General features: G+C 48.5%; 1 protein-coding gene across 2 annotated transcripts in view; it reads right to left on the bottom strand.

Moving 5' to 3' along the window:
• Positions 1-25677, bottom strand: part of MAP4K5 (mitogen-activated protein kinase kinase kinase kinase 5) — a 54546-nt gene that overhangs the window by 24182 nt on the left and 4687 nt on the right. Inside the window, exons 2-3 of one of the 2 annotated variants that reach the window (XM_010134272.1) lie at positions 12251-12308; positions 637-727 (exon numbers count right to left, since the gene is read on the bottom strand). In XM_010134272.1, coding sequence (XP_010132574.1) covers positions 637-692 — 56 coding nt within the window. In that variant the 5' untranslated portion in view covers positions 693-727; positions 12251-12308. Of the gene's footprint in view, positions 1-636; positions 728-3015; positions 3041-12250; positions 12309-25677 lie in introns of those variants that run through there. The other variant, XM_010134273.1, reaches the window with a different exon arrangement.

Genomic DNA, 25677 nt, shown 5'->3' with positions numbered 1-25677 from the left:
CTGAAGATGGAGCCTCGCAGAAAAAGACCGAGCAGGCGAAGTGGTGACAGAAACCCCCCAGAGCCAATCGGGAATGGGCAGAGTGCCATAGAAATGGAAAATATTCCCCAGCTTTCTGCGTAACATTTAACATGTGTGCTTGAGGATGCGGCCACGCATCGAGGAGCTGGCACCACCTCGTCTCTGCCTCTCAGGAGGCCACACTGTTACACCAGAACAATGAAAAATGTTATTACCAGCAACTGAGATTGCTCCTACACCTCACCAGACTTCCCCAGCACACAAGACTACCGTTCAATAAAACACCTAAAAGCAAGTCTGTTCTGGATAAATAATGAGCAGCTTCGATATTAGAAGTGATAAACATTTAAAACCTGCCTCACGAGTGAGTAGGATTGACTATGTTGCAAGAGGCTCTAGGAGAAAAGTTTCTTCCTGTTCCTAGTGATAAAAATATTCCAGCCTTTTGGCCAGCAGAGAAAACAACGTATTAGTCACTTTTATTTTATTTTTTAAAGCCAACTGGGAACTAAAGGGAATTCAGCCTAGAGAATAATGCAAGAACTACCCCAGGCTGAGATTTTCTTAGGGTGGAACCAGCCTTTCTGGAACTGCAGGTTCAAATGTGGGTTTTACCTGAGATAGCTCCCAAAATAGGCGACTATGTTGCAGTGTTTGCATTCTTTAACCATATAGATTTCTTGCTGTATCAACGAAAAGTCGTCTCCTGGAAAACAGGAAGCAGCCACGGTTATATCACAGCAAAGGGAACACACTCAGAGAGCTCAGAACGCGTGCAGACAACTCCTAAACACGAGCCGTGGGGCTGGGCAGCAGCCAAGCCCCTCAGGAGGGATCTCCAGCCTGCTCGGCGGTGGTGACCCACACTCCCCATCCTTTCGGTTCACGTTCTCTGTCCCCCCTCCACAGCCATCAGACAGTCCGTCCCAGCAGGAGCTGAGCTGGCTTTACTGGGACACGGTGCTCGCAGCACAAGGGTCCCAGCACCAGAAGGACTGATTGCTGCAAGCTAATTCCAGAGTGCCCTGCCCGAAAGCGGAGGAGATCGCAGACCGCAGGCTCCTCTGAGAAGGATTTCAGTTCCAGCAGCTCTGACAGAGCATATGGCCTGCACGCCCACTCGGCCACCGCTGACGCAGAGCAGGAGCAGAGTCCTCAGCACGGGCTGCCGTGTTATCAGTGGGGTTTTGGAGGAGCACTGCTACACGATTTTGCACCTCCTAAATATCCTTTGCAAGAAAAAAAAAAATCTACTGAAAAATATATTATGACCTGAGCATTTCTGTTACTAACTTAAACAGGTAAAAGTACCATAAATTTTTTTAAAAGTGAACCTTATAGATGCAACGAAGCAAACTAAACTGTCTGAGAGCTGGGGAAAACAGTGGACTGAGTTATTAAACCCTCTGAAGAGCAACATCGCAAAAAGCAGCAAAGCGCAGCCTGTTTGGCCGCCCTAGACGGGCGCCTGCTTTGTGATCACACAGGGAGTCACTCTGCTACCTTCACTGTTCCGCCGGCCCGAGTGGAACTTTGCTAACAGCTTCTGAGCCATGAAGGACTAGAATTCCGACAGAGGTTTTAGATAAAACGCTGCTCCAGACGCCGTGGTAGCCACCGTGTTCTCTCAAGGAAAAAACTGCTTTGTGTGTGTATTTTTGTTTCAGGTTTCCCCAGCCAGGGATGTGCAACCCAGAACACACACTTAATTGAAGGAGCTTGACGAGTCCAAGAGGGCTCAAGCACTGCTGTAAATTCTCTTTGGATTCTTCCCCTGTTTATTTAACATGTAACCACGCAGCTCATATTTTTTAATACCCTCTTTAAAAAGAGATGAGTTTATTTGCTGTGCTTTGAGGCAACTTCCCTGAGCAACGGTGTCACCGGGGCCTGCAGGACGCGCAGCAGCCAGCACCAACGAACGACCACACAGCGTTCACAACCCCCTTGGAGACCCCAGCTTCCCCCCCCCACCCCAGGACGTAGGAGATGGGGACAGGGGGAGCCAAGGAAGCGCCACTGTGGCATAACCATTTCCATCACGACAGCCTTTGTGTCTAAATGCTCACCAGGCTCTTACTTAAGAAAATAATGATGAAATACAAAGGCAGAAGGGAACACGCGTGTGAATACAGCCCCAGCTGACCTCAGTAAATCCTAAAGGGCTTCTTGAAGTTGTGTTGTACAGAGGAACACTTCACCGAGGCAGGAAAACATTAGGAGAAGGGTTTCCAACGTCAAGAGTCTTTTTTTAAACGTAAGCAGTAGAGTTTTTAATAAAGAAAAAAAGGCAACATCATTCCCATAAATTCAGCGTAGATTTCACACTGTGCTCGCTTTATGGGTTACCTTCCAGCTACAGCCCTGCTTGAATCCCTGCACCCTGCCCAGAAACAATTACTATGAACAAAGGATCTCTGAGGTTGAATCCGATGGGTTCATTCCTCCCATTTCGCCAACGAACCTCCCAAGGGAAGTTATGGAATGCTCACAGACAACTAACTGGAGCATTTTAAAACTAAAGGAGGTTCAGGAGGCACAGGAGATGCACTCTCTTTTCAGAAACAGGGTGGCCAGCAGGACCAGGGAGGTCACAGCTCAAATCCTGGGGTCAGTTTGTCCCCTCACTGCCAGAAGGACACTGAGGGGCTGGAGCGTGTCCAGAGAAGGACAACGGAGCTGGGGCAGGGGCTGGAGCACAATGTGCTGAGGAGCGGCTGAGGGACCTGGGGGGGTTGAGCCTGGAGCAAAGGAGGCTCCGGGGAGACCTTCTGGCTCTGACAACTCCCTGACGGCTGGACTTGAGGAGCTTAAAGGGCTTTTCCAACCAAAACAGTTCTGTGATTCTAAGTTTTTCAAGAAGTAAATCTAAGCAAGTTTGAAGGCAAAAGCCCCCGCACTACTCCAAGGAAGGTTCTGTCTGTCTCTTAACGCTCCGAGCTGTCCCCGAGTTCAGAATATTAAATGCCACATGGCCGTGCGCTCTTCAACTGCCATCTTCCAATTGAAGGATCTTCAATACAGCGCAAGCGGCATTTCAGAACAGGCAGACACAGTCATGTGCGAAAACTACGATCAAGAAGCATCCCTGTAACAGCAAGAACTTGCAGGCGGTGGCTGGAATTGCCCGTTGGTAGCACATCGATTGGCTGCCGGGCGTGGAACAGCAACGGCAGTTCTAGGAACCGTGACTAATGGAGAAAAATTGAAGGAAATACAGTGATTTGGGCTAGAAAAAGATGGCAATAGAGAAGATAAGAACCCTCATGAACATAAAAGATACCAGGGAAGGGGGGAGAAGGGATAATCCGTTCTCCAGTTTTATGACAGGACCATTAGCAACAGACTTAAATTGCTTTAACCTACATTCCGTGTACAGATGAAAAGCTTCTCCCAGCAGAGTGACATCGCAGCACTGAGCTCGAAGGGATGGGAAGCCGTGAAAATTCCCACCAGGGAACCAGAATGAGGAAAGGACTGAACAAGCACCCATCAGGAGTGACTTAGGCTGGTGACCTCTTGGTTTATAATTAACAAATGAAGAATCTATACAAGAAATGGGGTTAATTACAGAAAAAGGGGGGAAAAAAGGATTTGGGAGGAGAGGGGTGTGCAGGCTGAATATAGACAGGGAGCTGACAGAAAAGTAGCAAAGATGGAAAGAAGAGAAGTATCCATGACAAAAGCTTGGCTAAAATATGTAGAAAATGATTCTGAAAGATCAGACACAGAGATAGAAGATGTATAGCTGCTCAAAGACGACAAAAATGAATTCAAACCAAAGGAATTCAGAGTTTCCAGGCAGCCGGAGTATTAATCTTGGCAAGAGACACTGGAAGAGGGCAAAAATTAAATATCCTTGGAGAGCACGAAAGAAAAGATGACAGTAAGACAAAGAATTTGTCAAAAATACTTCATCGAGAGGGAGACAGCGAGATAAAAAGAACCAGATCAAAGGTGACGATAGAGCCGTACAGAAAGATTGTCATCTGGTTTAGTCATCAGCGATCGCTTGATGCGAAATAACACAGCACTGGAAAAATGTACTTTTTCGTCTCCTCACATGTTTGCAATTAGGGGTTCTGTGGCACGCTGAGCACAAACAGCGCCGAGGGAGCCGCTGCCCAGCACCCGCGCGGCGCGGTGACTCACGCAGCTCGCCACTCTTATGTAATTTCACCTCTGCAGCCAGACACGGCCCAGCGCGACAATGGAATATTCTCCTCCAAACGCAGCCCGCCGTTGAGGCCACAACCAGCTGCTTGTTCTCCGGCACAGCTGGCAGGGAGGAGAGGGCTGAAACTTGCAGCCATATCGTCGTGTGGTGCCATCACATCAGAGGGCAGAAACTATAAGTAAGGCTGAGTGAATTCAAAATAAATCTGTGTTTAAACAGGAAATCATGAGGAAAGCTGACGGCCCACCCACACCGGTGCGTTACTCAGTTTGCAGACACTACTCCTCACCTTCGTGGACCTGGCATGTGCAGATGTCCTGCCAAGCTGTCCTAGGTGGAGAGCACGTGTGTGCGGGCTCCGCACACCCCGCTCTGCAGCGTGGGAGGGAGCTGACGGCTCTAGTGCCTGTCACACAGTGCTGCTGGGTCTCCTGAGCATGCCTGACCTTCACCGGATCTAGACAAGTCTATTCCTGACCGTATTTTCATGTGCTCCTCTGACTGCTTTGAGTGGTCCCATCCTGCTAAAAGGTGCAGGGTCACTTCTCACACCCCTCCTGGGTCAGCTCTGAATCCCTTCAGCATCCAGAAGGGTCCTCAGGGAAGAAATTCATAGTTAGTGGTTTAAATTGGTTTATTCTGCATTACTTCAGTGCTGCATCGCAAGGCTGACGCTGTGCAGGAACTGAGGGAGGGAGGGACAGGCAGTGTCCAAGGCTCACACGCAGCTGGGAGGAGGGAACTGACAGCATTTGGAGACACGCATGGTGTCATCAAAGGGTGGGACAGCAGTGCTTATTAAGAGGCCGGATCTTCAAGGTGCCACCAGCCTGCCACGAGCTAGTGCCCTCAACACATCGTCCTCACGGGTCCCAACACGCTGGACGACACGTCCAGCTGCCTGGTGGAGGTGTGACGTGAGCTCCAAAGCCACCCTGCCGAGCCTCGCCAGGGAGCCCGGCTGTGGATCCTCTGCAGAGCTGGTGCTTTTCACACTATCAGTAACATCTGATATTTAGAAGTGAGATGCCGTTTAGCAACAGGCCCCAGTGGACACTGCCGAGGGACGAGGAGCAGGGTCACGCCATGGCTGATGAGCCCAACCACTCTCACTGGATTCCTACAGCTGAGAAACGTCCGCCTGAACTAGCAGAAGCAGCAATGGCCTCTGCTGGGACCATCCCTCCAACATTTTTTATTTCAACAGCCCAAGTTCCTGAGCAAGGAGAGAGCCCCATGGGAGCAACAGCTTTGCCAAACCGTTCATGCCAGCAGACAAACGCCACAGCCAGGCAATACCCACAAGTCAGCAGCTCTGCGCCGACTTCCAGACATCCCCGCGCTCCCCAGCTCGCAATCCCTCACTCCGCGCTGTTTTACCCCACTTATTTTCTTGGGATTCAAGGAAAGCTGCAGTCTGACAGACAGAATTTAAATCCCCCAAATGTGAAGCTCGGAAACTTGATTCCAAGCAGGAAACAGTTATTTGGAAAAAATGATGTTTCCACCAGCAAATTTTCCTGCCAGGCATGAAGCTGCCGACTAACGACTGATGGTCCTGATTATCTCCATGCCGATATAAACCGTCACTGATGGCGACGTGCTGCCACAGCGGTAGGAGCTCGCAGTAAGCAGCGCACAAGTGTTTGGAGTGACTGGTCTAGCACCAGAAAAGGTTTCCCCCTGTGTGTTCTCTTCTGGGAGTGAAGTTAGGCCGCATTTCCAGAGGTTAAATCTCAGTCAAATGCTGGGAACTGTAATTTGCAGCCCAGGCTGTCTCTGCCTGGCTTTGTGCAGGCCGAGCAGCTGCGGCAGTACCGCTCTGGACACGGCATGGCACAAGGTGATGTCCAGGCTCTAATGGCTCCGGCACACTTGGAAACTCAGGCGTTGAGCCCCGGGTAACTCTTCGATAGATGTGGCGGCGGCGTAAGGAGCTGCACACCCACCTCTCTCGGTGAAATGGTGTTGGTGTTCTCCAGGTCACGGTGACGACAGCCTGATGCCACGGAGGTGGCAGCCAGCACAGGAGTCACAAGGGAGGGCTGCTGGCAGCGCCCGAGCAGCCCGCATCTATTCCAACAGTCACAGACAAGGGACACAATCCCAAGCCCAACCACGTTACACACCACATGGCAGTGAAGCTGTAAGCAGCAAGGAGAAGCTATGGCCCTATTTCTTCAACCGCAGGCGCTGCCAACAGTTCAAGCCCTGCAGGTGGAGTTTAAATAAGCCTCAGGCTTGTTCTTGCCCAGAGCTCACAGCACCCCCAGGAAGTTCATTACAGCAGACGGGGCTGCGGTGCCGAAGTACCCTCCTTAGTTCCCAAGACGCCCTGGACTCCGCTGTGCTGCAGTCGTGGTCCAGGGAGGACAAACCTCCACTGCAGGCTGACTCAGTCCCACCGCTGTGTTCCTGCGTGGAGTATCAACCGGGAGATGGAAAACAAGCACAAGGAACCAGACCCGGCTTTGACTGCACCAGGCACTGCACACACTCCTCCGGGTGGCTACTTCCCCTTGCGGAAAACCCCGTGAATGGCTCCAGCTCCAGTTTAAGATCCAACCTGAAACAGGTAACTGGCTACTTCTGGCCTTCACAGGGCTCCCACGTGGAAAACACGAGCACTGGACCAAATGAGCTCCAGCGATGAGATTCTTGAGGAGTTCCGCAAAGGGCACAGAGCATAGCAGAGTACTGCCAGCCCTCCGGCATCACAGGGCTCCAAGGGCTCTATCCATCATCACCGCAGCATTTACCACGGACATCAGTGTATTTTAAAATATTTTATCACACTTTCGCAGGCAGAAAACTCCAGGGGCAAAGAGTTACCTCTTTGTATTGACTCCCCTCCTGATCCATCTGCTAAACCCATAGAGGGAAGTGGCTTTAGTGTTTCAGATGGTTTTGGCTTCCAGGCTGCTGAGTACAGTTGGAATAGTCTCTGAAATAGAATTGGCTCCCAAATTATTTGAAGCATTTGTACTCAGAGAATGCTGGGAAATGTCATTAATGTGCCATAATAGTTTTGCCTAATGCTCTCCAAAGCCTATGCCAAAAAAAAAAAGTGAAAAACACTGTCTATTTTGATTCTAGCAGCATGGCTTAAGGAACTGTGTCAGCAGATCCAGCATACTGCCCAAAAATGCAGATAAATTAATGACGGTAACCTTCTGAGTGGAGAGTCCATTTCCTTTGTCTGGAGAACAGACAAAGGAAGGTAATAGCTGATGAAATAAAGCACGTTTTCGTGCTGGGGTCTCGGCTGCAAGTTGGAGTCTCTGCCTACCGACTCACTCGCTACCTGCGGCAGAGGAGGGAGTAACTCGAGCAAACCACAGCTCACCCCCGCCCGCCATGTCAGCAGTTTTGCTGCTCTCCCAAACCACTGCCATCTCACTGCGTGCAGCTCCTTGCAGCTTCAACTCAAAGCGCTCCTCACCTCCGCTGGGGCACTCTCGGCTTCAGAGTCTTTTGTTTTCTGCTCCCAATTCCCTGTCTAGGTATTAATCAAGTGTGGAGTTTGGAGCTCTTACTTTTCCATCTGCTAACTAATTCTCAGCCACCTCCTCCTCGAGCCTCCTCCTCCTCCTCTCCAGAAGATGCTGTATGTAACTCATGAGCTCACTTCTCTGGTGATTAACCTAAGAAATTTATTACCAACCTTTTTCTAGCTGTCCTACAGCCTGACAGGAGCTTGTCCAGGTGCTCAGAGGGGCTGACCTGTGCAGGGGACCACCACAGCAACCTGCAACAGCTTCTGACACCGGCCTGTCTGGGAATTGATGGTGCTCTGCAAGTACAGAGCTATGAAGCTCTTCAAACCCCTTAAAATTAGTCAGAACATTGCAGCAGGGAGCAGCTGATTTATTTTTTTTTTTTAGATCTGGAAGATTTGGAGCAGGCACGTGTTGCTGCACAGCCAGCGCTGCTGCACAGCCCAGCCACCCTGCAGAGGCAGCAGACATCCCACAGAACAGAAGATAAATAAATAAGTAAACAAACGCTGCGAACCCTCCTGACGAACAAAACAAACCCCTGAGATCTCTACTGAGGGTCTGCAGGTGTCCACGCTGCGGATGGAGATCAGGCTGGCAACATTTAAAAGAAGATGTAGCAAACAAAACAAAAGAAAACAGACTAGAAGAAATCATTCACTTGCCAGTGAGACCAACACCCTAATAAAACCTGTGAGCCATGGCCATCGGATCCAATTAAAACGGGGTTCTCAGCAGTGGTGACATCGGGCCAGTCAGTCCTGCATTTTTCACCATCACTGCGCACTGGCCATAGCGTTTCACATGCTGCCCAGAGGGGCTGAGGGATCCCCGCTGTGGTTTCCACTGCATTTAACATTTAGTCTTATCGCTGCAATCCACGGGCGTAAAACCAGCCCTGGTGGCTAAGGAAATGTTAGCCACAGCCACCCAGCGGCGGTGGATTTGCCTTCTCCCCTCTCAGTCTTAGCTGGGATCTCTGTATTTAATAGTCCTTCAGGTATTTTTCTCTCACAGAAATTGGTACCATTGCTTTTTGCACCTATGTAAACACAACTCCACACAATGAGGAGTTTCACAGAGCAAACCACATATACTGGGGACCGAGCACACAGCACGGTTCAGAGGTCGGAGGCTGTGGCATGAAGCTGGATTCGCAGAAGCCCTTGCTGGCTCCAGAGGACGAGAGCTGCGATGGAAGCAGTGGTACCACCAGCACAGCCTGGCTGCCCTTTCCTTCTTAAGCTGCACTGCTACGCTTCAGCAAAACCAGGAAAGAAGGCAAAGAAAAGCGGAAGAATCAAGCTGAGCCTTTCCTTTCATTCATTCACTGGAATTTTCCAAATTTTTTGAACCAAAAAAAAATGTTCAGATTTCAGGAACTTTTAACTCTTAAAAGAAAAATAAATAAAGTAACTTGGAAATGAACAGCCAGGCTCATGGGCAATCTTACCTCAAGAGTCCAGAGGGTAGTATACCTCTCCTGGATGAGGGAAGCCCCAAATGAACTTTTCCATGGTCACCAAGAGAATAGCCATCACCCCGAACACCAGGTGACACAGTCATTCTCGTGTGCCCTCTAAATCAATTCTTGTTTAATTTATACCAGAAGCAAAAAGTATGTGAGAAATTTCAGCAGAAATCCCTGCTTACAGGTCAGCAGGGAAACCAACATCCTGTGGGAAGGGAGACGCAACCGCTGCTCTTCATTGCAAATGCACCCGGCACTTCAGTCCCAATATTCTGGCTCAGGAGGAAGAAAACGAGGGGTGGCTGAAGCCACCAAAGCAACCCCTTCTAGAAATGTTCCCGTTATCGTAACAAACACCAAGGATTTCTTGGCAGGCAAAAAACCCCCAGCTATAAAGACATTATCACTCTTCCTTCAAAGTTCTCACCTGGGATCTCACAACCAAGAAATCGAGGGTGAGGCACATGGCCAGTAAGCATTGATCCTCCTGCCAAAGGTTTGAAAATTATCACTCAAGGGTAACAGACATGTCTGAAAGGTTTAGCTGGCCTAGAAGTCACCTGGACAACATCAAACCTCTATGAAAAATGAACATTCTGCTATTCAAAACCCATCTTTATGCAAATGTTAACACATTTGGTTTCTAAGACTCTCCCATCGCTCCATATACCACTGCTCAGAGAGTCCTCAGTGGGAGAGAAGCTGTCTTGGGTAAGCACCATGGAATTGGAAAAGTTCTGCTAGCTCAGATTTAATGGAAAGCTGGAGGAGCTACAAAACGCAGCAACGAGATGGGCAGAGCCACCTCGCAGAACTCGGCTCCTCAGGGATGCACGTTTGGAGAGCCCGGGACTCGCCGCTTACCAAGGACCTACAGACCTTAACAAACTCATGATGCCTCTCAACCTGAGTGACTGAACAGAGCCAAGCAGCAACAAGCAAATGAGACACCTCGTTTTCCAAAGAGATCCACCTCACTCGCTAGCAATGCACTGACACCGTGCGCTCCCCATCAGAATCACAGTCTTCTAACACACGCAGTCTGGAACAGCTGCTGGTGTTCAGAGACCTGGAGACATTCCAGGGCAGGTCATCACAACCTCGAGTCACAGAAGACAGGTTGGCTGACACCTCTACAGGTCTCTGGTCCAACCTTCTGCTCCAAGCAGGGCTAACCACAGAGCCAGGTCACGTTGCTCAAGGCCTTGCCCAGTCAACTTCAGAAAATCTTGACGGACGGAGACCCCACCACCTTCCTGGGCACTGCCCCAGAGCACAAGCACGCTCCTCGTGAAGAACTCTCCACACGCAGCTGGAGTCTCCTGTGGTGCAGACTGTGCTGGCTGCCTTTCGCCCCTCTGCTGGGCACTCCTGACGAGTGTCTGGCTCCAGCCACTCTGCCAGTCCACTGCGAAGGATGGTGGTTAGATCCCTCTCCAGCCTTCTTGTCCCCAGACTAAAAACCTCTCAGTTCTGCCAGTCTCTCCTACGACATGTGTCCTTCCAGATTTCCCTCCATTTTTCCTGCCTAAAGAGTCTGTGGTTATTCCCCGCAGTGCACCAGTCATGGAAGCCACCGCATCCTATCTCCTTTTCCTTTTCTTTTCCTTTCTAAATTGTCCCTTAATTGCTTCATAGGCTACAGCTCTGGGCCAGCTCGAATTCACAGGAGGAGCCTGAGGGCAGGAACCAGTTAGTTATAAACAATGAGAAGACAGGGACCAGCTAAGTCATAAATGAAGGTCTCCTTGGAAAGCAGGATGGACTGAGTAAAACAGGCAGTCACTAACCCGGGAAGAGGAGTCCTAAGCAAGGTAAAGAACACAAAATATGGAACAAGGAGAGTTCGACGGTAGGAGAACGCAAGAGAGCATGCGTCAGGACAGGGGGTGAAAAGTACGACTGGGAAGAAGACTTCGAGCCTTCCTCCAAAAGACCCCAACTCACAGCCGTCAGATGACACTGCGCATGCCCAAGGAGGGGACGGGCGATGTCAATGAATTCAGGGAAGTGATTATAATATTCTTATTAGTTCGTAGAATGATTATAATTTTCATATTAATTCCTAGAAAGATAATACACATGTAGTAGTTAATAGCATAAATAAAGCGATAGAGCTCTTTGTAAGCACGCACAGATGGGCAGGGGATATCCCCCTGGGCGTCCGGATCCGTGAATAAAGCATACCTGCTTCACAGTCACATGGGCTACTGGGTTTTAGATCGGCGTTCTTCGCATCAGGCCTCCCTCAGCCCTGTCCCACAGAGCCAGGACCCTGAACAGGCACAGTGCAGCAGCTCAGGCAAACCTCAGCCCTGGAGACACTAACGTGGCAGAGAGACAGAAGAGGACTGTGCTAAGGAGGGATCTGAAAGAGTGACCGCGTAATGAGAGATGACTTCTGTGAACAAAGACAAGACCCTCAGCTGGACTGAGGGGCGCCTGAGGAGATGAAAAGCTCCTCTCCTCATTTCCACTCGGGACACAATTTCTGGTTTCAACTCTCTGTGCAGGACTCAGGTTAAGACTTCTCAGCTCTGAAGCTCAGCAGATCTCTTGGGCATCAAGTGAACTTCTCCTACGTCTCCTGTTTTTAGGGATAGCTGCAGAAAATGAACAGGGAAACGGTAGCACAAGCCACCCTCCTCCCTCAGCACAGGTCAGAAACAAGACGACACATTAAAAAGCACAGGGCTGTGTTTTATCCAGCGCACCTTTGGCGGGCACTGGCATCATCACCTGCTCCCTGCCCGCTTTCAATTGGCACAGCCTAGCAGCCCCCTGCTGCCTCAGAGCTCACTGTTTACCATCTGTCTTCATCTGCTCCTTGTCCCAACAATGCGCTGTAACTGCAACATCTTTTTCTGCCACAACTGATCAGGCGGATGAGAACAAACAAGGAAACAGCGAGCAGGACGCAGCCAGAAGCAATGGTACATCCTGCAGTGCTTCCTGCCATCTAACACTGAAACTACCAAAACCCCAAACCTGTCGTTTGTCTGGAGCTTCACAGCCGTGTGAAAATAAACATATGGAAAAAATGAAAATGCAATTCCAAAATACAGAAAAGAATGTAAAACTTACCAGGCTCTAACTTGATTATTTTTACAGCAGCCAGTTCTCCTGTATGAAGATTTCTAGCCTGAAATAAGAGAGTTAAGATATTTTTAATCACATTGCAAAGGCATCTCACACAGTCTTGCAAACCCTGACAAGACATGCTATGATGTCACGTGTTACAAATACGGCACGACACAATGAGCGGAGAGCAACCCAGGTGAGGCTTATCCGCTTCTGGCATGAGCACAGCAACCCCCTGGTTGGAGCTCTGAAGCGTTATGGACAGTTCCTCGCGAGGAGCTCAAAACCCCCAGCCCTCTGCCAGCAGTCCACGTCTCCCAAACACCATTCTGAAGGATTGTTGAAGCAGAAGTCCCTGCCATCCGTGCTTGCTGGGCTGGTATGAAAGCCCTGTGCTGCGACACGGCCTGCCAGAGCACGGAGCACGCAGTGCTCAACCACCCATCACATTCTCTCCGTGTGCTCTGGCAGTGGAACTGGGAGGTGGCAGGGCAGGGAGAAGCAGTGCAGGCACAGCACAGATGAGTCACAGCTCCCCGAGAACTCAGCTCTGACAACAAACTCCTTCCAGCAGCCCCGACCGAGAAGAGTGGTCCCCACCGCCCTCCAGAAGAAGGGGTAGGGAGCTCCCACTGAGCCTTTCCAGAACTGTCCTCTCCCAGTACGCTGTGAGCTTCACACTGAGGATTCACTGCTGGAGGAAAGCGTTACAGGAACCTCAGCTGTAGAAAGTTTTAAGAGGGGATTTCCCTAACACTTTTAACTAGTAAAATGAACTCTACATCACTCGGGCACCACCACCAGAGCTACGCTGTATTTTGTTGGACACACAACGTGATCCAATTAGACACGGTGGCATTCCCCTTTCATTGATCATCCCAGTCAGGGATGATTTAGACCAGAGTCTAAATCCAACTCTGTAATTCTTACCCAGGAGTCTTCTGACACGTGAAATCTGGTTAACAGGTAGACTACAGAGAATCGAGGGAAAACTGGGAGAAATCGATTTGGGCAGTTACTTGAGATGAGGATGCAAAGCAAATTTGCCCCTGTGGACTGACCTGAAGGAAGCCACAATGGAACAGAACACTCTTCTCTTGAGTACGGACAAGAAGTCACAATTTAACACCAGGTAAAGCAAGAACCGACAGATGGATCTCTCAGTTTTGTCAACACTTGGTCAAGCTTCCAAATCAGGGAAGACTTTCCAGCCAGGGAAATAAAAAAACAACCAGCAATAATTGGCCTTTCCAAGTCCTGTAGTGCTCAGCCAAGTGATGGGCATCAAAACGCATGCCAAGGACACCGGTATGACTAAACGGACATCAAAGAGAACCCGAACTCCAGAACCAAACATCTGAAATCCAACAGACCCGATCACTGGACGCAGAAATAGGTAGTTCTCTGCTAACCACAAGGAAACCTTTATCACCTCTTCAAGTACCTTCCTACCTTTTGCTGCGTTTTAGACCACAGCAAAATCCTTGGTATCCTTCCACATCAGAAGGAGCACGTGTCCAGGCACAGACACTGGAGTAGGACCTCTCTGGTACTGCGACTCTGAACAATACCATTATGGCACAGAGATGTTCTCCTAAGAGACCAAGCACACACCCCACCCTAGTGAAGCGGGGAACCTCCACTACCCACCCGTCCACCCACGAGCGGCTAAGCCGCGCAGATAAAGGAGCCTGCACGGTTTCCAGAAGATCGGCGTCATTTCTGAAGCACAAAAAAGATCCTGTTCCTTGCAGATAGCCCTTTTCATCTGAGCGGTAACTGCCAGTGCTACTGTTACGCTGAAGCCTGAAGGAATGGATGTGGTCTGCCAAAGGTCTTTGGTACGCAGACTGCTTGGCAGGGGCTCCGCGGTTCAGGCCGGAGGAGATCGCTGCAGTTCCTGGCTCTCCGCTCTCACACACCACAGTGCTTCACCAAAGTCTGTCCTGCTGCTATCCAATATGACCATTAAGTTTTTGCATATAATCTATACATGGACATGGACTAATTTGGGTTTCAACCACTGAGCTTTGCCTGCTGGAATGGAAAGCTTGTCACCAGGTTGGTATTTACGAATTGAACCCATCCAGTTCTCTAAGCCACTCACCCTATAGTTTAATCTTCCACTGATTCTTGAGTTGATTAACACCAGGACCACACACGCTATTTACTCAGCAAGTAAGTGTTCCCTGATCCTCCATATCCTCGTTCGGATGCTTACAGATACAGGAACTGTATTAGAGCTTTGGTCTATGCAGTCGTATCGCCAGCGTGCAGCAAACCACCCCAACTGCCTCCCGAGAGATGTCACTCAGCTGATGGCTTTTGTTCCTTCATCTTGGATGGCATCAGCTTTACACACATCTCCCTGCTGTCACTCCTGTTCTTCAAACTTGTCTATCCCCACCCCTCTGGCAGCTGGAAGCTTATCAATAATGAATTACTGTTATCTGGCACACCATTAAAAATGTAAGAAGGCAACAGCTAAAAACTGGTTCTCCACAGTACACCCCTAGATACGAAAACTGTCGAGTAAAAATCCCTCAAATCACTCTGAGACACGTTAGGTAAAGGAATTCCCACCCGATTTCCACGGGAGGTGACTGCACTTTGCATCATTCTACTTTGCACAAAGGGGTTGTGTAGTATCAAGGACGACACAGACAGGAATGCGCTACATCGACCCTGCTGTGGGAATCAGACCTCAAATACTACTACAAATGGTATTTGACCACAATACCAGTTCTCCATAATCTCCCTGATGTGAAGAATTACTTAATGATCTATCAATTAGTTTTATTGATATATTTCTTCACTGGAGGGGGGAATTTAAATGAACCTCATAAATTATAGTTCCCCTAGTCATTTTTTAAACCCAACAGCAAAATCTCTGCCTCCTCCCCGTCCCCTGAAATTTCCTCAGAATTTCGGGTCTTAATTCGGAATTAGTTGAAGCCAGCCAGGGGCCAGAGGCGCTGCTCTCCCCTCACACCAAGTAATCCAGACCGGCCAGTTAACAGTGGGCCAGTTCCCACGGGACAGAAGCAGAGCCCGACTACCCTGACAGACACGGGGACTCGCTGTAAGACTTCTCCCCAGAGGAAGCCAGAGCTTTTGCTATCTGTTAGTATTGATCTTAATTTCATTTAATGAGACTCAAACCTGAAAATTACGTCCCACATTACTCAGAACGAAAATTAAAACTAGAGGATGTTGGCAGATGGATTGCCAAGCTCCCACAGACAAGCTGACCCACACAAGAGTGGGACCAGAAGAAGGGTCTGTCTGAAGGAGGGGAGTCACAGAGTCACATTTATTTTGCTCAATGTCACATACAGAGTATATTTACCGGTAGCCTTTTGGTCACCTCTTCTTCAGCTGTCCTACAGCTCGCTTTAGGATGAGTGACACATCCTCCTGAGCACTCCTCCAGAATATTTTAGCAGCTAAATACGAATACTGCAGACCACCACAGAGAGTCTGTCTTCCAAATTAGACAAAACACAAGTGCCCCTCTTTTTTTGACTACCCTGTGGCATAGCTGTAGTGACCCAGGAGATACCATGTCACTAGTTTAATGTAACAGCACAATCATCACAGCACCAGCCAATGCAGCCCCAATTCCCTGAGGCTGAACCGGAGCAGATGAACATTCCTTTACACCCGTGGTCCTGTCTCAAACAGAGGACACTTCTGAAAGTCGTTAAGAGCTGAGCAAGCAAATGAAGACACTTTCCTGTCCCAGCAGCCGACTCGGAGCCTGCAGGGCGCCTGCTGCAGCACGGACAGGCTGCCTTAGGCTGGCAGTCCAGGAGCAATACACGCCCTTCCAACCTAGGCACAACATCAGTGGTGTGTCCCAACGCCCCGCTCAAAAACGGGAGGTGCACTAGTAGTGGCTCTGAGAGTTGGAGGAGTTGGGAGAGTTCTATGATATTACATACAAAAAAATCATAAAGTTTTCCCACCGAGACTTAAAATTTCTTCTCAGAACGGCTCTTGGGGGACAGTGGAACCCTACGTGTCACCCGTGGCAATCCCTGTGTACGATGCTTCCCACCACACACCCAAACAACGCAGATGAGAAAACACATTTTGGGTAGGACACATTCTGTAGCTAATGACCAGAAGTAACACCGAGAACTGGTTTCAGAACCAGTTTACGCACTCTGTGGTTGCGTTTTCGTTATTTTTAAGAGTATGAGCTAAACAGTTCCACCCCAGGGCCCACAGAACTGAGCTGTATGAGATGGTCAATCACTGGAGGACCCCTTCACTTGGACACCTGAATGCAAGTTTACGTGCACAGACCCCTTGTCCAGCCACTTTCTGCTCCAGCACCCAGGAAGAGAAGGGGACGATTCAGCCAGCAGAATCGCTCTCACACCCTCCAAATTAGTATTTTCCATTTCCATGGTGGAAATCCTCTCCTCACCCCAACGTCATCGTCTGATCTCCAGCCTGGGATCAACAGCCCAATTCACCAGAAGAGCCGTTTGTTCGACCCTGTCTTCATTTAATCTAATCGTAATTGCAGCTCCTGTGGCAGCCCTCCACGCACCACCATCTGATTCATTCCTTGCCAAGCTTCACTCATCAGTGACCACGACATTTTGCTGTCTCAAAAGTGGTGCCTGCATCTCCTCAGTTACTGCACGCACCTTCAAAACGTACCCTGACCTCATGCCCAGCGACTGAAATAGAAGTTTCTCAGCTGCTTTCTAGTTTCTGACCTCTTACACTTTGTAACTCTTAACCTGCTCTACATGCTTTTGAAATTCCCACGACGCCGCACTGTTCTTTCCATATCTCACAGAATTGTCAAACAGACCCTTGAATTCACCTACCAGTGTCTCTGAATTCACATCTGCCACAGCCTAGAGGTCTCGGCCAGCTAAGGCGACTCCTGGGCTGCTCTAAATCCATGAAACCAGATTCCTTTCTTACACACAGGAAGCGTGGTAGGTATTTCAATTCTGATTAAAAATGAGAGTCCAAGATATGACGGGCATTAGGGGAATAAAAAAGATCCCCGATACGGGATACCGGAACCAATCACGACTACTGCATACACATACCAGAAGGCAGGGGCACAGAGACCTTGAAACAGCAGATGGGATCTTGAAGATGCCACCACAACCAGCCCATCTGTGGAGAAAACCTTCCCTGAGCAACTGCCACAGCTTGGCACAACCACCAGACCCTTCAGCAGCACTTCAGCCGCGAGCTTTTTCACACGAGAGTTTGGAGTGTCATTTCATGGTGGCTATCCTTTGCCTACACGATACAAACGCTCCCACAAACACACCACGTCCTTGTATGTGACCTCAACAGACACCAGCAAATCTTCAGGGCACCTTGATAATTCTAACACAGTAATAAGTTTGTGGGGTTTATCATTTGCTTGGGAGTTTTTGTGATCACACAAAAGACATCCACAAAAATCAGTACCTGAGAGGCAATATTAAGAAATCTGACAGGAACAGCCAGACTGGATTAGGCTTCCGATCTGACCAGTTTACCACTTACCCTCAAGTAAGTGGCAAATGATGTGTTAAAGGAGGATTTGATCTCGGTGGATGGTGACTTCCTGGTCTGTAACAGAATGTGAATTACATCCTGGCCCCATGGCAGGTCAGGTTGGCCCTTGGGGCTCTGAGCCCCCTGCTCTGGGTGCAGATGTCCCTGCTCCCTGCAGGGGGTTGGGATGGGTGAGCTTGGAAGGTCCCTTCAACCCAAACTAGTCTGGGATTCTATGAACTCTCTCCTGATCAGCACCCTGCTCCCAGTACGAGAGGAAAAGGCTGGCATTTGCTCAGCAGACCCAGACCTTGGTGTCAGAACAGCGTGCAAGCAGGAGAATCACCTGTACAGGCTGCAGAGCTCCTCTGCCTGGCCTCCCTCCATTGCTCTCCAGTTTGAGATGGAGCAGAGCGTGCCAGTTCCTGTCCCAGCAGCAGGCAGCACACCCTACAAGCACCCTCAGAAGACTCACAGAAGTGATGTATGACCCATGGATTTTTTCCTGCTTTCCCCAGTGTCCTACCTCCTAGGTGGGTGCATGTACCAAACCCATACGGGCACAATTACCACAGTTCTGTGGGGTTTTTCCCCCACTTTGCTTTTATATAAACCCAAATAAGCAAAACCAAGCCAAAATTCCCCACAGCCCACCCTAGGACAACCTAAACAGAGCACAGGGCTGAATCAAGGTCCTCCTGCTCGGGGCTCAAAGCATCTCCCTAACAGATGCTGAACACATTTTTCTCCTTCATGCGTGAAGGTCTACAGATGGATTAAAAATGTAGAAGGAACAAAAGAGAAAAAGAACGAAAGTGGGACGACTCAGTCAAATATTAATGCAAACCTTACTGAGTGGGCTGGGATTTGTGCCAGACAGGAACAACTGTCCCTCCCTTTGTCACCTGAGGTGTGCCAGGGCAGCTCTCACGTGCAACAGATGTCGTTGCTGCTGGAAAAAAGACACCTCACAACAACCTCTAATTTTCAGGGCTGTCTCTCTTTTAGGAGGCCGAAGGACCCAGAGGCAATTGTTCACCCTGCAACCTCGCAGCTGGATTTCTGAGACGGAGAGCAGTACCAGGCTCCTTTATAGCGAAGGGCACAGAGGCTTCCAGAAACCATTTCCCTCACAGAGACTTTATAGATTCAATATGCTGAAAGAGAACCACACTTACACCCATCACCATTACTGCTTTTCGGGATAAACCAAAAAGAAAGATTCCAATTCACAGGCTAATTTTATTATTCATAATTACTCAAGTTATTAATTTTTCATATTTTATTAAATTCAGTATTTCTGAATTTCTTGCATCAGCTGGTTTATACTGCAGCAGCACTACTGAAAGAGCCATCGCTGAACATCGTACGAAGACAAATATTGATTTTGTGGGTGCTCTCCAGCTGGACATGGCCACTCCTCGTCCTTCAGAGGAGGAAGACGCATCAGGACGAAGCAGGAGGCAAACCTCACAGCTGTCCCTCCCCATTTCCACATTTACAACACTTACTGTTTCCCTTTTTGCAGAAGCAGAAACAAGAATATACAAATACCAGGGTTTCACTAAATGCCACCTTAAAACCCGAAAGCCAAGGCAGTAAGATCTGCGGCTGGCACCCCTAAGCACAGCTGTGATGCAAATAAGGGTTAAACGTATTTACTTTTACCGGCAGTGGGTGAAATTTAGATGATAGTTTATCTCTTGCAGAGAAAATTGAGAGGAGGGGAACCTACCTTTCACTCATGGACTTCAAACACTTTCTTACTCAAGGCCAATTAACTCAAGCAATAAGGGATTAAAAGCTCATTAATGATGTTAGGCCAACTCCTTTTATTCCAGCACAGAAAACCAGACTAAGGATTTGTCCAGGCAAAGTGGCTTTACGGATCTCAGCAGCCACTAAAACAGTTAATTCTCATTCCTAAGCAATAACTACTGAAGGGCAAAGACCTGTGGCAATGAGGAGAACAGTAACAACAGTGATCAGCTCGCATCTTAACATCATTTATTTAGGAGAATAAAATTATCCAAGGAAGTCAGCTATACGCTTCCAAGCAGAGGTTGGTTATTCTCCTATGAAATTTTCTTGGCAGATCATCCTTCGCAAAATATTTGGCATGATCCTTCCAAAATTGAAAAGCTAAAGCTAGAAACAGACCCTGACCACAAAAGTACTCTTTAGCAACTAATGCAGCACAAAAGACACAAACAAATACCACATGAGAAGGGAAAACAAGAAAAAAAGGCCCCAATTTGGACTCAGCTGGAGCAGACCGCTGGCAAAAACCAAACGAGAAATGAACCTTTTCAAGTCATAACTATGTGCATTAGATTGGTTTGAAAAGCTTCTAGAAATAGCTCCCTGTCCTGAGGGATAATAGACATTTTTGAACATAAGATCATACAAGTCAAAGGCGACCCAGGAAGCTGCTAATATCCTCAAAACTGAGGCCGGGATATAAAACAGGGGAGGAAAAAAAGAAGATACCTTTAAACAGAGTATTATACTGTGAACCAAGCTGGATTTTAAAGGAATTGATTCACCAGAATATAGGAAGAAAAATTGTAAAACTATTTTATTCCTATGTTGAATGCATAGACCATAACACAGGAAAAAATCCCCACGACATGATGGAGTATTCAAGTAACATTAAAAGACTTACCAGCTGCAGGGGAATTGATTTATTCCTTAGAGATGAAAGAACTAAGAGACACGTCAGCCAAAGTATTTGAAGAAAAGTAACTACATCCCTTCACTGCAAAAAATACCCACAGAGAGAGCTATCAGCTGTCTCAGTCTCCAAACAGCCCTGCCAAGACAGCGCTATGAACCCCACTCCACACACCACCACTTCTGACTCCAGGGAAGCCATGAAGAATTTATCACTATTTATACACAGAACCACTCAGCAACGTGCCACGGTCACACAGGAAATCCTTGGCTGGGCTCCACTGCTCCCATCACAAAAGGAATCGGGCTTTCTAGGCAGGGACAAGACAAGACAGCAGAAGAAGGTGCTATTTTAAAAAGTTTTTAATGAGGAAAATTAGAACTCTTAAATGTGCTAGAGGCACAAGAAAGGTTAAGGATAAGTATGTTTTTACACTTATGCTGATTAAGTAAAGAGAGGAAACATGCTGCCGTTTCACTCCAGATGATATCTTCCACAATTTTACAGCCATCTTTCCCTCTCACCCCCTACTTTTACCCAGAACGGAGGAGTAGAAAAAAAACCCTCATGATTTTTCTTTTTTCTTTAAAATTCTTTTCTGTTTTGACTGATCCACTCATTGAAATTATGTAACTCCAAAATAAGAAAGTAATTTTTTCTACAGCTTAATCTACAATTGTCAAACCCCACTTTCACTCCAGTCCAGCCTGAAACTCCAGTTTCAAGCACTTGGCCAGTCACTTCCTCACTTTACTGGTTCAACTTTCTTTAAAACACGCACCAAACCCACGCTGCTCAAATAATACACATGCTGCAGAAACTCCAATATTACAGTATGGCCTGATGATTTATTTTGAAGGAATATTTTTGAATTTTAATATACTTGAGGACGTTTTCCATGTTACAATACCTAAGGGCTAATCCAGCTGCCCCACGCATCCAGTCCCCAGCATCCCTGCTGTCCTAAGAGCTGCTGTATTGGAGGTCTGGTGATCCACACACCTGCTTATAGCAGAGAAGAACAGGCCACAGGAGCTTCCCGAAGTAAAACACTGACCTGTGGGTTGCTTTGGGTTTTTTCTGATGCAAGACAGCAGCCAAAATGCAGAGAAGGAAGGAAAAAGCAGCCCTGTAACTCCAAAGAGATGACAGCCACGTCCTGAAGTAGAAGCCCTAAGCTGTCATATGAAATATTACACGCACTGTGGGGCCTCTGCAAGACATGGTAGATCCTGCAACTGTATTTCACCTGCAGGAAGCTTCAGGTTCTGTTACTGCTCCCCTCTGCACACAATAGCAGGGACTGAGCTCGGGGAATCAATCTCACAGGGATCCCATGCCAACTCCACTCCAGCTCCGGAGTGCTTCCCGCAGCAAAATCCAATGGTACAGGCAGATGAAGACATAAAAGCAGAAACCATGCACGAGTAGGAGGGCCGAAGTCACGACATCAAGATGATCTCAACGTCCAGCGAGACCACATCAAGGGACAGGCCGAGCTGACAAGGACCGAGCCTGGCACCACACCTCTCTGCCAAGCGCAGCCAGCCAGGGTGGTGGGCGGGATCTCACTCGCTTCCCACACTCTGCCTGAAGCACCGGGACTCCGAGAAACAGAGGCAACAGCTTCACTTCTTGCAGGATTTCATCATCATATCATGCTTTCACAGAGAAAAGCCGCAGCCTGCCTGTCCTCCTCCTCCACCCCTACAGGATCTGCTCGAGCCAGCACAGGCAGTCTGTACTCCAGACATCCCACTGCAGGATTCAGACAAACCTCAACACCCACGGAATGAGAAAAAGGAAAAAGTTATGTTCTCGTACCCTGAACAGGCGGAAGCGATGCTGAAGTGATGGCAGATCATAAACCGTTCTCAAGATCTCCCTACCCATCCTCCTGAATCCCTTTGTCCCCAGTTTGATATGGTGAGCCACATTTAAAGCCAGGCTCTCTGGACAGGAACTGTTTGGTGAAGTTTTAAAGGCACTGTGTTAATCAAAGAGCTAGTCATGCCTCTTCACAACTAGCCACGAAGCAGAGAACCAGAAGTCCAACAGTGTCATGCCTGACAAAACGAAACGGCATTATCAGAAACTGCCTGTCCTGTCAGTTACTGACCCAGAATCCTGCGAAACATTGCGCTGAGGAAGGCAGTTGGACCATGCAGATACACTTGGTCCAGCCTCAGAAGCCCTCATCCCTCGTGAGCATCAAAGGCTACAAAAGCGATGCCCCCAGAGCTGAGCTCCATGCATTCCCTCCATGCACTGTGGTGTTAGCCCCCTGCAACTGAAATTGTACTCTTAAAGCAGGGGGCATTTAAATCACAAGTGTGAATACCTGCAAGTGATGCAGCAGATACTCACCCTTACCCCACCGTAAACCAAGGGCAGCAAACGAAAAATTCCAGCTGCTGCTGTTTCCAAGCCCCTCATATATACACCACAAATACCCGAAGCTGTTTGTCACTGGAAAGCAAGGAGTGCTCATCAGGCATTGCTTCTGTCAAATCGTAATTAAAGTTTTATCACGACAAAGTACAGCTATAAACGATGGTATGGCCACACTGGGTTCCCACTTCCTTGCCTGTGCAAGAGACCTCAGCACTTCCCTTAGGATTAGTGACTAAACCTCCCAAACATCTCTGGGAGTCTAACGATTATAGTCCAACTATTACCTTGCGTGTCTGTACACTGAAGAGTGAGTTAAAGCACGCGCAACACAATTCTACACTGCTTCACCAGCAACGATCAGCCAACAGCCCTACACGCAGCCCAGAACAGGACAAACCCACCGCTTCTTGGGAGGACCACCACAGCAGATGGAAGAAGATATGATCCCTTCAATGCTGCACAGCAAAGAGCTGCACAAAGAAAGCTCAATGATTTCTTATCAATAAGCCACCAGGGTCCCCCTGCAATGACCTCTTCACTCTGTGAAGAGACACAGCACCTGCCCTTCTGAAATGTCTCAAAATTCACCTGTTAACAGGCTACAAATACAGCTGCTCTCACTGAAAACCCATCTCATTCAGCTTGCTGGAAATGTCCAGCCCAATCTTCCCCATCTCTATGAAACCATGAACTTTCTACACACTCTGTTCATTCAAAAGACATACAAATAGACTCAAGGGAAGAGTAATTCCAACATGACAAAATATCTAACATGGCATTAAAGATGCCACCTTGATGGATCAGCTCAGTAAATGCAGCAGATTGGACAGAGGCAGAATGGGAGCAGCGCCCACAGAACAGGTTTACCCCTGATCTCCGGTCCCGACTGAAGGAGAAGCTGGGCAGCAATTCCTTTGCTCGGCCTCCTGCGGGTTCTTTCCACCAAAAGACTGCAAGAGCTCCAGAGACACGGTCAAGCTGCAGCTTCTCGGCACAGCATTTTCCGTTTGCCACGGGGGAAGGCAAGCTTCAGCTCTCTGAGCAGCTGAGAAGGTCCTTGCACTATCCACCGTGTTGGATAAAATGAATCGCTCCAACGCTCACATGAAGGAATTCAGAAAGCTGAAGAGCAGAGTGGAAACCTCTCTGTACTCTGACATTTTCTCCAAACGATCTAGGAAGGAGGAGCAGATTATCCAGCCTCTGTATGCGAGGAGTTCCCAATGGCTCAGATCTTCACAGGATGGAGACATTTCCTGCGGGTCAGCCGCAGGGGAGCACATGAGCATGCAGATGTGGGCCTCAACATGATGCCAGCAGGCTGAATATCATCCAGGAGATGAGGATACCTTTTGCTATTTACTGACTACTGTCCGTGTCATGTCTGCCTCGTTTACCTACTCTCATTCAAAGCAAGGTAGCATCACAACTGCAAAATCTTGAGGTTTCACTGGTACCCCAGAACACACTCGGGACACCCAAAATTGCCACAAACCACAAACCAAAGGCTGCTGCTTCCACCAAACCCTGCTGAGTTCTCTTCTTGCTAGGAATCCTTCAGAAATGGGGAAAGAACTATTTAACCTCCTGAAGAAAAGCCTAACAAAACGGCGAAGGGTGAGAATCTCAATCTAAACTGGCAATCTAAGCTGCAAAGTGTCAACATTGCCTTGAGTAGAAGAACACCTTTTATGAGTATGAAGATCTACCTGTTTTGCACTGTTCCCAAATGGAATCACCGTGAGATGATGCTGCCTCCTCCTTCGCAGCCGTCACCGAGAAGCCAGGTGCCAAGCATGAACAAAGGTAGCAAGCAGATGTGTTTTCCCAGCTGCAGAGCGGACAGACAGTTGCTGGTGTCAGCAAAACATGCTGGCTAACTCCGCTTCGGCCTTGCAAACAGGAAGAGATATTCTCTCTAGCAGGCTTGGTCTGCGTACTTCCACCACGCACCTCTGCTCATGGACCTGGGGATCACTCTGACACCTCACGCTGTAAATCTCGGACACATTCAAAGTTATCCAGTGAAAATGGCCATTGCGTCTTGTGGAGACAAAGATGAAGCACATACTGGTCTTGTGTTGGAGACTGGTCTCCAAAACCACATGCAACATGCAAGGAACAAAAGAATGCGCTCTGGTTAACTCTTTCCTGCGCAAGTCCACAGGACCCCTCAGCCTTCCTCACTGCTTGTACCACGAATTAATGAGGAATGACAGAGCCATCTACCCAGCAGAATGTCTCCTGACAGACGAGTCCCAGACAGTAATACCGCAGCTGAAGACTACATCAGAGACAAGGCTGGTACCAACAGGGCACTGAACTCCACAGAACAGACTCTTGGTTCCTCCTTGGCTTAAGAGCCGCTGGGTACAGCCTGGGTGGTAGCTGATGGAATCACCATAAGTTGCTACCACTCTTTGGCTCCTCTGAGGACCTAACCTGGGAGGACAACTCCCTTCAAGAGCTGGAAAGGAGCCACAGGAGGTAATATTTAAAGCAAAACAGCTTTGAATGCTCCACATCAATGAGCTAAGAAAAAAAACCTTACAAGGATTACAAATGGAAAAGCAACAGCTTCCCCCCAGCTCCTGAATATCCCACCAGAGATTGTCAATAAGCCACTGAGCATCTTAGCTCTCAGCAATATACATATGTCCTACTGACTGCATCCTCGAAGGAAAGCGTGCAACGTCCCAGGAGAGAAACTCCACAGCAACAAGAAGAAACTCAACAGCGCTGGTCCGATGCCATTCTAAACACCCTTTGTATGGAAAAACAAGAGTACACAGGGCTCGGGCATGGCTAGGGCAAGCCCTGCCAACCAGGCAGCTTTGTCTGG

The sequence above is a fragment of the Buceros rhinoceros genome, unplaced genomic scaffold, assembly GCF_000710305.1.
Source record: "Buceros rhinoceros silvestris isolate BGI_N320 unplaced genomic scaffold, ASM71030v1 scaffold21744, whole genome shotgun sequence".
NCBI classification, from domain to species: Eukaryota; Metazoa; Chordata; class Aves; order Bucerotiformes; family Bucerotidae; genus Buceros; species Buceros rhinoceros.
This window is presented reverse-complemented; position numbering and strand designations above follow the sequence as displayed.